At 32.1% G+C, this 15654-nt stretch overlaps 1 protein-coding gene across 2 annotated transcripts in view; it reads left to right on the forward strand.

Moving 5' to 3' along the window:
- The window catches only part of LOC103571239 (MAP kinase-interacting serine/threonine-protein kinase 1), a 37495-nt gene extending 22126 nt beyond the window's left edge, over positions 1-15369 (forward strand). The window contains exons 1-5 of one of the 2 annotated variants that reach the window (XM_008549330.2): positions 1297-2599; positions 8163-8297; positions 10332-10688; positions 10824-11391; positions 11478-15369. In XM_008549330.2, the coding sequence (XP_008547552.1) occupies positions 2545-2599; positions 8163-8297; positions 10332-10688; positions 10824-11391; positions 11478-11937 (1575 nt within the window). In that variant the 5' untranslated portion in view covers positions 1297-2544 and the 3' untranslated portion in view covers positions 11938-15369. Of the gene's footprint in view, positions 1-1296; positions 2600-8162; positions 8298-10331; positions 10689-10823; positions 11392-11477 lie in introns of those variants that run through there. The other variant, XM_008549329.3, reaches the window with a different exon arrangement.
- Positions 15370-15654: the final 285 nt, after the last annotated feature.

Consider the following 15654-nt stretch of genomic DNA (forward strand, 5'->3'; position numbering starts at 1 on the left):
AGAGATTGCTTCCAGCTCTTCTATTCCATATAATACATTTTATACTACATATATATATATATGATATTTTATATCCTTGTCTTGTATATACATGCTGTGTTTCAGTATCGTTTGTTCACGCATGAGTAAATCTGCAACTCAGTATATACGTGACCGGCTCTCAAATGGAGTAAACTCATACATACATATACACATACATATATTACATACATTTATACATAGTATATATATCTAACGAAAGAGCCACCATGTTTGCCAGGGTTCCGCGCACGCTTCCACCAACGTACACTAAAATTCATCCTCTTTCAACCTGTAATACCATCCGTGACAACTTATCATCTTATCTCGCTCGCTCATTCTCACACATACACACATATCCGCACATCGCTACACTACACTACACGCGAAATAAAATAAAACGGTGATGAAGTTTACGTGGCCACCGGGAATGCGCGCGCATCTTCTCTTTTACCAAAACAACAATTTAAACTTACACGATATAATACCCATAATTATTTCCCGTAACATCTGCCATTGTACTTTGCCGAAAAATTGCCAGCCCGTGACACTGTAATGTCATATGCATAAATAAAAAAACAACATAATAATAATAATAAGAATTTGGGAATTAAAGTTGTTGGCTGCAATCACATTGAATTTCGAATTTACCAGACAGCGTTTCTCAACCGCGGACGCAGATCCCTCTGATTACTCTCGATAAAATGACTCCACCTCAGCCGCTCTACTCGAGAGTAATTCAAACTAAACGTCAATAATGAAACTCGTCTCTGATCTCATCTCAATATTTTAAAATAAATAACAACAATAGTGCTGTCATACATGACGAAAATATTTTTGTAACAATAAAATTTCCGCGAAATGTTTTTTTCCATACGTCAATTGGATTAAGTCACTATGAATATTATTTTCATAATATTTTTAGTAAGGCAACCAATGCGGGTTTTGCATCATCCGTTAAACTTTTAAATAAAGACAAAATATATGTGTACATATATATGTGTATGTATATGTACCGAGTTTTCTAGATCTTTAGTTTTAGACAGCGGGTACAGCACATCAGAGTAAGAGAGAAAGAGCGATAATATTTTGGATGAGTCAGAGAATGAGAACCTCATGTGCCTACGTGACACAAAGCGGCAAGCAGAGGGCGTTGGCGAAGTCGCCTGATCGCAGTTGGTAGGCGCTTAGGGTGGTGGTGGGGGTGCGCGGGGAACTGGGAGTTGGAAAACGAAGCAAAACAAAGCGCGTTTGGTGGGAGAGTCAAACTGCCGGGGAGGTTAGTAGTCGTGTTACAGCTTGCCGGGCTCAGTCGGAAACCAGCTGCCGAGTAATGAGCAGTGCGGGAAGGTGATAGCGAGAGTGGCCAGATGTGTTAGCCGAAGGATTTTAAATGCGCATCCGAGCCCTATTACCGCTTAATGCGAGAGGCTTTGCGATAGCGACCAATACAAATTTTAACATCGCGGGTTTTTTTTGGTTCGTACCCACTAATTCCCGGTTATAATACTTTTGTTATTTTTTAAATTTCAAATACCTTCGAGAGGGAAAATTAAAAGACAAACCGCGGAGAAGAGCCTCATCGCTTTTCGACGCTTTGTCCGGTTGGCAGTTTGAAAGGGTTGAAAAGAAATAAAAATAAACAGTGAAGAGGAAGGAGACAAAGAAGAGAAAGAGTTAAGGAGAAGAAGAAGAAGAGGAAGATTTTTACAGAAGAGTTGACAGAAATAATAATTATATTTAAATAATTAAGAGGAGTGCAGTGTCAAAGTCTGTGATAGTATTTATTGAAAAAGATTTAAAAATATTTAAACTCGACTCATAATAACAACATCCATCATCATTGTATTTGAGTCGGCTCCGCTCAAAGTACATCAGTTGACCGGAGAAATAATAGATAGGCTTTATATATTTATTTATATCTGTGATACACTGATATACATCGGTCCGAAACCCGGGAGTTGCTGATTGTCTTCGATTTCGACCAAGTATTTAAATAATACCATCAACTAAGGGTCAAGCTACCTTGATAAATTCTTATCTAAAACGCGAAAGCTGTTTTAAATATAGAAGGTACGTTGACGTTATCAATATATAAATTTTTTCTGAAGAATAGACCGTAGAGTTCGTCGTCATCATCATCATCATCGAATAAAGCATCTCTACTTTTCGATTTTCTTGTAGAAAAAAATAATAAATAACGATACGTTGCTCGAATTATTGTCGGGACAGTCGATTGTTGATATATCAGTGATTAAAAATATAAAATATATAGTGTGTAGGTGTTTTTGTATATACGACTGACTCTTTTTTACAATTATTGATATTGGTGCGTGATAATATTGAGAATAACGACAGGACAGCCAAATAAATTTTAAAATTTATATATAAATATAAAATTAAAATAAACATTAGTTTGCATTGTTTCGTATTTTTCGAAAATTGTCGTTACACGTTTGAGAGTTGTATATCAACCTGACAAATAGATATATTGTTTGTAATATATATAATATTATTATCATTAAAATGGTGGAGAAAATATTGGAAGAGCGGGAGGATGGGCGTCCAGAAGCCGGAAGAGGTAATATAGTTTTTTTATTTATTTATTATAATATATATTAATAATATGTATGAGAAAAAGTTGTATTTATAATTTTTAATATTTTTTTACTTCCTGACTTGCGAGATCTAGGATTCCGGGAGTAATAATTTTTTATTTTACCTTCCGGTGTTTCCAAACTAAAATAATTCGACATTCTACCGGCTTCTCCATGTAATATATGTATATATATGTATATATAAGCCGAGGACTTTAAGTATTTTAATTCCTGAAGACAACGAAGCACGTAAGCCGTTCACTTGTATGGATTTTTTTGAATTATTTAATACTTTGTTACGTAATAGATTAAAAATCTGCATTTATATATACATATATGTATATATATCATAAATGCATCATGATACTCCATTAGCTGGTAAACAGAGGATGTTTACTCATACTTTAGCAATATTTGTCGTTAAGCCAAGAGAATATAAACTCCGATTGTCCCTAAAAATATTAACGAATCATCGCCTAAGTCGTACTTAATATTTGCTAATATTGTTTACTTTCAGTCAAAAATAATCGATATTTTTTTATACTCACTATATATTCTTTGTTAAAGTTCGTAGTTCGTCGTTTAACATCTCAATCGCTGATATCTTTGTTTCCTTTGTCGTCAAATAAATAAAGGGAAGAAAAAAGCACCGGGTGTTACGTGATTTCCCGTGGAGAGTCGGAGGGATTTTCCACGTAAAAATTAGCTGGCTCCCTTGTTCTTTGTTGCTGTATGTACAAAGAGAAAAATCAAAGCAATCTGTTGATATATACGTTAAAATTCACCGAGCATAGTTTCCTGCCAGCGTTAGTGTAGATTATTTTCGAGGAGTTGAAGTGGGTTAGTCGGATCACCAGGACAAAGAAAAGGGCGAGTGGAACCAGAAACGCTTGCTAGGACGAATCGAAACAAAGAACCACAACCGCCAATGCAACACTACACACATACTGTGTATAAATATATGTATAGTGATGGGAAGTGAGAGAGAATGAAGGGAGAAAGAAGCCTAAACAACAAGAGGGGAATCCGGAATACGTAAAAACTTGAAAGGGCTTGTTGCCCATGTCAAATTAAACCGTTGAATGCTTACTTGATTTACGTTTATGTTTAATGGGAATAATAATCTTCTCAAAAGACCAAAGAAATTCCATTTTAACATCATCAATCTAGTATTTTATTGTAACAAAGCTCAATTCTGTCGATTGTTAATAACTCTATTAAATTATTATTTGTTCTGAGATTAATTGATCGTTTCGATAATAATTATTACGTAACAGGAAATTATTCGGGTTGCAATTGTCAATTACCAGTACTGTATTTCGTTTAATTAAACTTCTTTGGGTGTCTTAGCTTCAACATTTATTAATTTTACCAAAAGGCCTTTCGCCAATCGCCGTGAGAACATTCCGTGTTTTGTTCTTTATTCGTAGATCTAAAATGTCTAAGGTATCTGTATTTTATGCACTTACTTATTTATACATTGTCTTTGTTCAATTACTTTTAAAAAACTAAGAGCGAGTAATGAATTGTAAATAATAAGCCTGCAGATTTTTAAATTCAGCTGACTTGTCTAGCGTGTCGCGGTTAGTCGTCTTTATAAAAAGAAACTGTAGATTGGAGCGAAAGGTCGAGCGTAAAATCACAGGCTTCCTTTCGCGATGCCGGAAAACAATTTTAGTTTTTTTTTTTTTTTTTTTTTTTTTTTTTTTATTTCTGGTCAATCAACGCCGCGAGTATGTTTATTATTTATAAAAATTACGTTCTATGTTTCTACGATTATTTATGTATACATTAAATTTATATAAAAACAGTAGTGGGATTTATGCTTGAGGGTTTTATTTTAACCCTTTCAAACCTGATTTTTTGTTTTTTGGAATTTTCATGAACCGATTTTTTTCCTGTTATAGTAGGTACTACTGAGTATGGAAATATTGAAAAAGCTTTTACGAAGTTTATAATGTTCGCAAACAGAAACAACCGTTTTTAGTTACGTAAATTTTTATTTTGCTATATTTATTTAACAAAACTTTAATGTCCTCAATTGTGCACGGTAGGTTTGAAAGGGTTAAAGAGAGATTTAGAACAAAATTTACTGAGCGTGATGACGTTTGTAAATTATAGTTTAATAATTTATGTCAAATCTTTACCAGCAGATCTTGATGTCTAGAATCTATACGATACTCGTCTTCTTTAGCGAGTGTCTGCAATAACGATGTAAATATATACATATACATAAATAATAGTTTATAATTGTATATGAGAGGTATCCGAGAATACATAATATCTCACTTGAAGATCTCAGGTCTTTAAAATGGCGTCGTTCCTTTTCTGTGCCAGTCATTGAACTCTCAGCAGCCTTAGCTCAGTAGCACTCGGCAACGACCGTACCAAAATACTTACGGTCAAGATACCGCGAAGTGCAAATCTAAATTGTCACGCCCGAAATCACACGAAAATTTATTATTCCACCCATTTTTTATTTTTATTTTTATCTCAACATTCAAACTCTCTTTATTTTCATTAACTTCTTATTATTTTGTGTATATAAATTAATTTCTTTATTATTTCATACCAACACAAGTGTTAACTATTTCACGCTAAGATAATTTCAAGAATTTTTTATTTTATTTCACGTGATAAAATCACTAGTTTCTTAACGCCATTTATATTTTATCAGTTCATTCTCACTGAAAATTTATATACTGTCTCGAGGTTATTGTTGCAATAACAACTGCAGTAAGTCACCATTAATTTTCATTATTATAACTATTAAATTATATTATTTTTCATTGCCACGTGTCCTGTATAGAATTAAATCAAATTACTTGGATAATAAAAATTACTTACACTATCAACTATTAGGTCAAATATAAATATAACACGTAGTGAAACAATGTATGCAATACTGATATTGGCTACTTAGACAAAGTAACCGTCATCATGACTCACATATGTTATTATAGATTCTCAGGGTCTCGTTAAATTTACGAGCCATTAAAACTCCGTTTTTTTATCCATTTATTCTGTAATGGAAAAAAACTTCTAAGTCAATCATCCATTTTTTTTCTGTCTTTGTTCATGTATCATTACCTATCTTGTCTTGCTAATACACACCTTCGATACAATTACATACATATATACGTGTATATATATATTTATATACATATAAGATACCCACCTGGGCGTTCTGGTTTCGTCTGATTTCTCTTGAACCCACGCGACTTAAAATCCACGCCCACTCACTGCTCTCACAAGCATCAGCCAACATGAGTGAATTTTACATACTGCTCACAATTGTATTATTGTATTCTTTCATATGTAAATATATTGTTTATTCATATCTATCCACATATTCTACTAAAAAAAATGAATAAGTCAATCTATTAACTTACAACTAATATAATAATATACATACACATGTATATATTATATTTTCTACACAAATAAACTCATCATACAAATATCTCAATTGTTTCGCTGTCCAATCTCTCCTTCCTCGCTTGATACCCAGTAACAGATATGTTCCATTATAAATTAAAAAAAAAAAAATCATCTCATTGTTACAATAAATTTATTGTATATTATACGAAACAAAAGATAAAAAAACCATCTCATTCAACAGAACAAATGAAAAAATACAAATATATAAATCTACAACGCATCATATTGTTACGTAATTAAATTAATTGGAGTCGACAGTTTAATTAAAAAAACTCTGAAATTTTTTTGAAATATCCATCAGATTCAACAACTAGTTGATGAGCCAATTTAATTTTAGTTTTTACAAACGGTTAGCAAAAAGTTTTATTTTTTTATCCCCATGCGTATGTATTTATATATAACGGCTCGATACTATAAAAAAAACCCTAGAGTACTAGCACAGAATTTTATTTTAAAAATCCTCGCCCACAGAGAACCCAACTGAAAGCGTATTTTATGCGAACAAAGTAAAAGCCATCCCTCTGGTTTCTATTAGCTTTTGCACTTATTTTTTTACCCCTACTCTCAAAACTCGTTAGGGATCTGCTGCTGCTACCCTAATACAACCCCAGTGTATGAAGAGAAAAATAAAATTCCTGGTAGCATGTATAATAAAAACGAATGAGAAAAGTTTACATCAAATTTCCATGATTTTTTCTCTTTCAATCTCTAGTTCTCTTTGTTATTTTTTTTCTTTCTTCATCCTATGGCCTTTTTGTTATATTTTACGACCTTTTCACAGCAAAGTTCACTACTACAAAGTTTACTGCATCGCCACATACAGGCTTGGAAATAAATACAAATTTTCAAAAACTTACTTCGCTACTCTGCAGCAGATGTCGCTGTGTTCTTCTACTCTAGTGTTCTTCTCGCCTGTGCTTCGGTCTTCGTAGGAAATATATAATCCAGTAAACGTAATGGGAAAAAACTTGTAGTATATTTATTTATAGAAATTCGAGTACCTTGTAAATATAAATAGTACTCAGTACAAGTTATTTTTGTCTCCCTGATGTCTTTGCACTACATCAGTCCCTCGTATCAGCAATTTGTTCCTCGCCTCCATAATTAATTTTTATCATCACAGAAAAATGAAAGAGAGAGCGAGTAACTAAAAAGATAGTGACCAACTCTCGTCAATTAATTTTCACAAATAGGAAAGCTTTCGTTGACAGCCTGTTTCGTTTACTTGCATTTTAAATATTTTTATTTAACTGAAAACTTTCTCCCTCGTGTGGCTTCAGTCTATCGTGAGTCTTGCGACGACTGAAATAAAACAAAATAAATAAATTTACAACAAATTTAAATAAAACGACTAGACGGGTACTATTTTATGCAGTTGCACACGGGATTTTCTAGCCATCGCGGTCAACGAACGTCAGACACCCACGTCATTTATACACTCAACTTTATTTTTGTCATTACTAAATATCACATTTATAACATCTGACAAGGCCGTAATATTTTAATTTATCAACGTCCGCTATTATAACGAAATAATAGAGAAAAAAAAAAAACATCGGTTGCAAAATTCATTTATTTAAATAATAAATCTCCACCTCTTGACGTCAATGTTTTTTTAAAACGTCAGATGAAATTTGTGTGCAAAAAATTTAACTAAAAAAATTTAAACCAGCATAAAAGTCCTCAGTTTTTTATTCTCTTCTACGTCATCTTCTTATTCTCCATCTTCATCATATACTTTTGTGCTTTACTGAGTCTTGGGCACTTGGTATTGCTCATAAACTCTCATCAACGTTCTGTTGCTCTTGAAAGTCTTGATATTTCATCTTACTCTCATCCTATACTATAGCAGCCTAGACTAGAGTAAAGTGAGTATGTAGTACTTAAACTCTACGTACATTACATACATACTTTATAATAATACTCGCTCTCCGATTTACTTTACAGTTTATTGATCCACATTTTCCTTGAAGTTAAATGCCCATGATAAAAATACTGACCCAGAAAACTAAAAATCAGTAAAAATATAAATATCTGACTATTGACTCCAGTAAAAAAATATTTTATGTCATCATATATTAATTAAATTTTTAATTTTTGTTTCAGTTGACGGAAATTGCAGGGATGTGGCTTCAACAGGAGAACCACTAAGTTCAGTCCATGCAAGACAAGAAGAAGCTAGACGCAGACGACGTAGGAAGAATCGTTCGGGCTCGTCTTTAGTCTCGTCATGCTTCCAAGGTAAACATAAATTTTTTCAACGGTCTCACAATCTCTCAGTATTTAGACACTAATTAAATACAAGCTGATTATTGCTGCATCTGCGCGATAATGGGTCGGATAAAGGGGGTTCATACATGGTCATGATAGGACTGAACACGTGTGTCCGGGTTTGGTAGCACTAATTTTGGAGGAAGTTGATAAGCTCGCGTTGGATGGTGGATCTTTTGGTAGGTACTTATTGCCACAGTACTTAGTAATTGTCAAGTACCAAAAAACATCTACAGAAAAAATTATCATGCATACGCATAGATATACATTCGTTATATTTATATAACAACCAGAATTTAACTCAAGTTTCTCAAGTACTGGTTGAATAGAATGTAAAGAAGCGTTATGTCAGTTGCCTGAAGTTTATTTCTTTATCCAAACATTAGACTCCCTGTTTTGTTTACATTCCTCCTCATCCACAGCACAGGGTAGTCGAGAATAAGAAAAAGAGCCTTGGTACTGGTACTGGTACTCTATTCAACCTGTACAGTAAAAAGCTGCTGCCGCTATAAAATCCAAGCGAGATAGCGGCGATTTGCTCACTCACTCCTCATTCCCACTTAAATATACCCAGCTCATTTATATATATTCTGTCCTGCTTTATCCTCCTCGTAGTCGTAGTCGTGGCTGTTAGCTTCTAGAACGTTCTAAACTTGATACCGGCTTTGGTCTGATTCTGCGCATGTTTGTTGGCCACCGCGACGCGAAAAGTCGAGGCCAGGAAAATTAATTGCTGATGCAGACAGAATCGACGTACGTTTACTGCAATCTGTATATGTATGCATGCATGACTACATGCTCATCTATACCTATATTTATATATATAATAAATATTCAGTACTTATGAACAATAAAATATATGTATGTATGTGTGCATGTGTCAGTAATGTGTGTGTGTGCAGCGACCGAGTTTAGACAGCACCAAGACTCAGCAGTGTTGCGTCATCGGACGATGACCGAATCAATGTCCCACCTAGCATACATATACATATATATATTATGTACACTACTGTTTATTTTCTCTCCATTAATTCTTTTCCCACCTTTTCCGTCTTCTGTAAGAGTTAAAAGTTTACGAGTTGAGTAGTCAAGTCATCAACCGAGCGCTTAATTAATTCTTTAGTATTTTTTGTCTTCATAACAAGAAATGCTACTGATATACCTTTACTTCCTTATTCTAAAAGTATTAACTCCTAAGTCACGGAAGATTTAAATAATAATTTATAATTACTCATAATATGGAGAACGTTTTCTTGAGTAAAAAAAAATTTTTAAATTCACCCATTTTTAATTAAATAATTGCACTTAATATCTCTGTGCAACCGAGCGTTACATTTGTCAGAGATGCAATGTCACGTTGACCCAGTACTTTATTCCTTCTAGAACGTTATCGATTGACAAAAGCATTTTAAAATTACGACAGACAATCGCGTGATCGTATTGACTGACGCACACTTGAAATATTTTTTTTTTTTTTTTTTTTTTTTTTTTCCACATAAGTTCATAAAATTTTAAAATGAAAATAATTAATATAGAAATTTATGATAAATAAAAATCAATGAAATTTTATTTTGCTACTTTCTGCGATAATTTTTATTACAGTGATATAATAATAAAGTTTAAGTGTTTTTTATTACTGTCTAACTATATATAGTTCGTTTTCATGATTTGAAATAAGTACCGAGTATGTTATTGATAATTTAAAAGTTTATAACACATAAAACTTTAAACGCGATTTAAAATCATTGTGTATTAACTTATTGGGATTTAGTGTAGGTAATGTATCCATTAAACCGCGAATGGAGATACAAGTACAAGTAATAATTCCATTAAAGGCAATGATTTTTTAAAATTTTATATGCGTAAGCAGAGAAACGAGGAAAAGATAAAGCAGTAAATCAGATTTTATAAATTAAATTGTATTACAATTCGACCTTTCACTTTGCCGTAATTTTTATTTTTCATTAAATGTCTAATTGGTTGAAATAATTGCTCTGTTGTTAGAACTGTACAAGCTGACCGGTGAAGTGCTGGGTGAGGGAGCGTACGCTTCAGTGCAGACTTGCACATCACTGTACACAGATCTAGAGTATGCAGTTAAAATCATCGACAAGATCCCCGGGCATGCTCGTACCAGAGTCTTCAAGGAGGTCGAGACTTTCCATCATTGCCAGGGTCATCCAAACATAATCCAGCTGATCGAGTTCTTTGAGGACGACGAGCGTTTCTATCTTGTCTTTGAGAAGATTAACGGAGGGCAATTGCTAAGAAGAATTCAAGAACGCGTCCACTTCAGCGAGAGAGAGGCCAGTCAAATTGTCAAGGAGATCGCTGGAGCACTAAATTTCCTCCATAAAAAAGGTTAATTACAGCAATTATTAATAACAATGGATATATTCTAATTTATACCTTTCTCTCATAATTATCACGATTTTTTATTCAGTACAATAAAATTACGACTAATAATTATTACATTGTTTGTTTTTAAAACAATAGGTATCGCACATAGAGACTTGAAGCCAGAAAACATTCTCTGCGTCCATCCAGACAAATTAACACCGATAAAAGTCTGCGACTTTGATCTTGGATCTGGTATTAAATTTAACAATTCACAAAGTCCACTGGCAACACCACAACTACTAACACCAGTTGGCAGCGCTGAGTTTATGGCACCAGAAGTTGTCGAAGCCTTTATTGGCGAGTCAAATTATTATGACAAACGTTGTGATTTGTGGAGTCTTGGTGTTATAATGTACATTTTATTGTGCGGATACCCACCGTTTTATGGTAACTGCGGTACTGAATGCGGATGGGAGAGAGGAGAAAATTGTCAGGCGTGTCAAGAGTTATTGTTCACCAGCATCCAGCAAGGAGATTACGATTTTCCAGCCAGAGAATGGAAAGATATTTCTGAGGATGCCAAGGACCTTATCCGCGGTCTGCTTGTTAAAGATGCACACCAGAGATTGAGTGCTGAGTGTGTTCTCAATCACCCATGGATAAATCCTGGTCCCACTATTACTGTTGCTGGCAACAGGCCACTTATTACTCCTGAAATAATAAGGTCATTATTATTTATCAATCACAATTAAATTTATTCACGTCTTCTTAATTAAAAATTTTAATAAAATTTATTTATTTGTTATTTAGAAGGAACAATTCCGCCCGTGAACTTTCAGCATTCGCCGAGTCAGCGATGGCAGTTAATCGTGTAGTGTATCAACACTTTTCAGTGAATCATCTTGAAGATCTTGCTGAAAATTGTGAGCCGAGACTTTCAACATCTTCAACGGATGATGAAAATCATCCTTACGGTCATATGTCAGACACCAGCAGCGAAGGTTCGGAACCCAGCAAGCACTGTGTTGCCCACTCTTCCAGTGAGTTTGATTCTAATTCACGTCGCAAGTCATGCTCCATGTATTCAATTCTCGAACACAGTGACTCCAAGTTCATCGGTGATAACCGTATCAACGGCAAAGACTCGCTGACTCATCTATACGGTCTATCACCTCCGAGTGAGAGTAAACTGATGCAGCGCCGCATAAAAGCACGTTCAAATCTTCTCGAACGCCGTAATCCAGCGATCGTCGCATCACCAAGTGGCTGAAAAAGTATCATGCTCTATACTCAGCGTACAAAAATCTCCTTTCTCGCCGTAAACTATTATTATAAATTGCTATTACAATCTGTTGATTATAGTAATACCGTTGACAGTACATTTAAAACAAATAAATAATTAAAATTTTAAATAAATGCCATATTTTGTCTGTCGATGTCAGATCAGTCAAGAGATTAACCAACAGTTTAATGTTTAGTAATTGCGTATGCATTATTAGTATTGGCAACAACAACGAAATAAATAAACACTAATTATTTCGCCCTGAGTCATTTATTGTAATTATTAACAGCAATCTTTTTAATTTTTGTAAGCACGAAAACACTTTCCATTTTTTAAAATTTTTTTCTCAACTCATTATTTTGAGCATATTGTTCATCGAGCGCGATAATTAACATGTAATTTTATGTAGGAATTATTTCACTGCTGTAAAAAAAATAATTGGACAATTACCCCCACCCACACCGCGTTCTTAGCGAGTGCAAGACAACAATAACAGATGGTATATATGTAGTTATTGTTATTTTTTGTTTTTATTTTGACGATTTATTTTTTGATCAACACATGTGCCATCTCATGGCCACATATTTAAATTTATGTATTTATTATTGTGTGTAAATTATTAATTTTTTGTTTTTATTACGACTCGCGCTTATTTTCTAAGTGACAGAAATTTAAAAAAATTCAAATAATGGAGAGTTTAATTGTGTCGCTATAAAAATAGAAATAAGTGTCAATGCTTTTTTTTTTATTTTTATGATAAATAGACTAAGGGCAATTTTTCATATTGGTTTTTTTAAAAAATTAATTAAAAATGTCTCAAGTATCGCGTAGGATTGTAGTCTATAAGATTTATCTCAATAAGTGAAGAAGAAAAATAAAAGAAAAGAAAAAAAAAATTTGTTAAAGTAGTACCTGTAATGTGTGCGAATAAGGCGGCAGGGACATTTTAAAATTAACTGAAAAGTATACGCGCGAGGAGGAGAGGAGATGTGAAAAGTGAAAATAAAAGTTTATAATTAGAGTATAAGCGAAAAAAAAATTATAAAACAAAAAAAAACGATCACATTGATCGAATAATTAGCTTTATGTATAAAAGTATAAATTTAATAATTATCATATATTTTATCATCGATCCCACCGCCTACTGATTGGCAGTAAAACGAAAAAAATAATTCAGTTGATAATAATAAAAGATAAAAAAGTAAACATAAGAAATTTATTATTTAATTACAGCTACGTTCCACGCATATTTTCATATTTTTTCAGTATTTATATTTCTTATTTTTTCAAAGTCCATTAGTGTAAATTATTGGATTTATGAAAATTGCTAACGTGGAATTGTATGTTTTTTTTTTTTTTTTTTCGTTAAATTTAATAAAAATAACTTTAAAAGATCGCTTTATAAAATTTTACTTTGAGTAAAATATTAATGCGACAGATCTCGCAATTATTATTATTATTATTTTTTTTTTTTTTTTTTTTGTTTCCTCAACATTTATATTTTTTGTTTTAATTACGATATAATACAATATCTATCTCAAGTGTTTTCCTTTAAACGTAGAGGTGGAAATAAATTTTTTTTACTCAGGGCAGACGAGGGAACGTTTAAAAATAGTGTCTACAGCTGGCCACATTGATCGTGTGAACGAAAATAAAGAAAAAAAAATGGTCGATGCTACAAAAAAAACATATTATCATTACTATTATTATTATTATTATTACTATTATTCATAAAACAATTATTTGAAAATTTCATACACTACATAATTACACTGTTACAGAAATACATTCATACAACTATACATTACATATTATTAACTGACAACGAGAGAGAGAGAGAGAAAACAAAATAAAGCGTACATGAGAATAAAAGACCCGCGCATTAAACATCAGTCTGATCAAGTCTCATAGCATAAATATGTATGTCTCAAAGTGCCCAGCTCTTCCGCCGAACACGATATGAGACTTCAAAATCACTGTCGTCGTGTAATATAATCTTAGATGCGTAGGAGTTTTTTTTTATTAGATTCGCTGACAGTAACTGGAACGGATTGTATAAAAATGCATTTTTTTTTAATTAAAAAAAAAGTTAACTTGCATTAATTGTCATCATGACACGATCTGTTTCAGTTGCTCTGTTTAGTGATGAAAAAAAAAACTGTACATATGATTCTATTGTGTAGAGTGAGAAGAATGAAATGTAAACATAAATATGACTCGAGGTATGAGGATTAAAATATCAGAGTAGACTCAGCGATCAGTGGATTCTGTTGATTTACAAATGCCACTGATTGTTTGTAAATGATGACATATTAGTTTTAATATTTTGTAAATTGCAAAACAATTAATATTAATAACAATCGTCGATACAAATTGTCAATCGAGTCTGACTCATTTAGCTCGTAGTTTATTTATATAAATTTTTGAATAATAAAAAAAAAAAAGAAATTTCAAATTTTTTTCCACGCGTGAGTTGTCAGTACAAACATACGGGCAAAATTTATAACCAACTCCGTGATTGTAATTAATTACTCACGGAGACAAAGCTTCCTCTATAAGTGAAAAAAAAAAAAAAATAAAAATAAAAAACAAAAAAAAATAATAATAATAAAAAATAAATAAAAAAAAATTGTAGGTTTAATCAGCGTGTAATGATGTGTGTGTCAGTATGTGGATGAATGTCATGCTAATATTTTATGAAAAATAAAAAAAGTGATGCATAAAATCGTACTAAATGGCCATAAAAAATGTGAATGAAAATTTATGATTAAAAATATATGAAATGTATGTGAGATACTTTATTGTATAGCGAGCTTGGTTTTTTCCGAAGGTACCAGCGATATATTGACGTCAAAACTATTTGCTACTTTAGTTTTTTTCATTTATAAACAATTGACCTATACAACAAACAAACAAACAAAAAATAAAATAATTATTTTCATAAATTATTTTTGTTAAATTTATTGTTTTTATGTCTTGTGTTTAGTCGTGATTGGGGTTTGTACGCGCAAACTAACGAGCTATACATGAAAAAAAATATCAGTTATTAATAAGGAAAGATTGGCAGTTTTTTTTTCTTTTTTTTAAATCTGATATTCATGAATTTGTAAGAACAGAGTGAGATGCAGTGAATTTGATAAAAAAGTGATAACCAAATACTTGATGATTATGATTATAAATTTAAAAAAAATATAAAAATATATATATACTAAAATATGTTTGTTTCGCCATGATAATGTACACATCGAGTATAAAATGCGCGATAGGCGAGATATAAATTTTCGTTACTTTTTTAATGAATTAAAATAAACAAAGAGAAAATAAATTCTAATATGAGGACGAGAGGAGAAAAATATAAATAAGTAATTTTACAAGTTAAAATTATTTAAAAAATTAAAAATAAAGACAACTTTTGTTTTATATTATTTTGTGTTTATTTATTTATTTTTTTATCACTCATAACATTAACACAGTTCATAATTATAAATACTTATAATATAAAATAACACATTAGGCGATTCTTAAACCCTTTTTTCCTCCCACGCCTTCGTCTAATTTATTCATTTAATAGATACTTATTTTATAAAAATAAAAACTATATAATAAATATATACATTTAAAGGTGTGTAGAAAAACGCCCACCTAGACCAACTGTTATATATAAATACGATGATGCCTACATGACATTGTTAGAATTTAAAAAAA

The sequence above is a fragment of the Microplitis demolitor genome, chromosome 1, assembly GCF_026212275.2.
Source record: "Microplitis demolitor isolate Queensland-Clemson2020A chromosome 1, iyMicDemo2.1a, whole genome shotgun sequence".
Taxonomy (NCBI): domain Eukaryota; kingdom Metazoa; phylum Arthropoda; class Insecta; order Hymenoptera; family Braconidae; genus Microplitis; species Microplitis demolitor.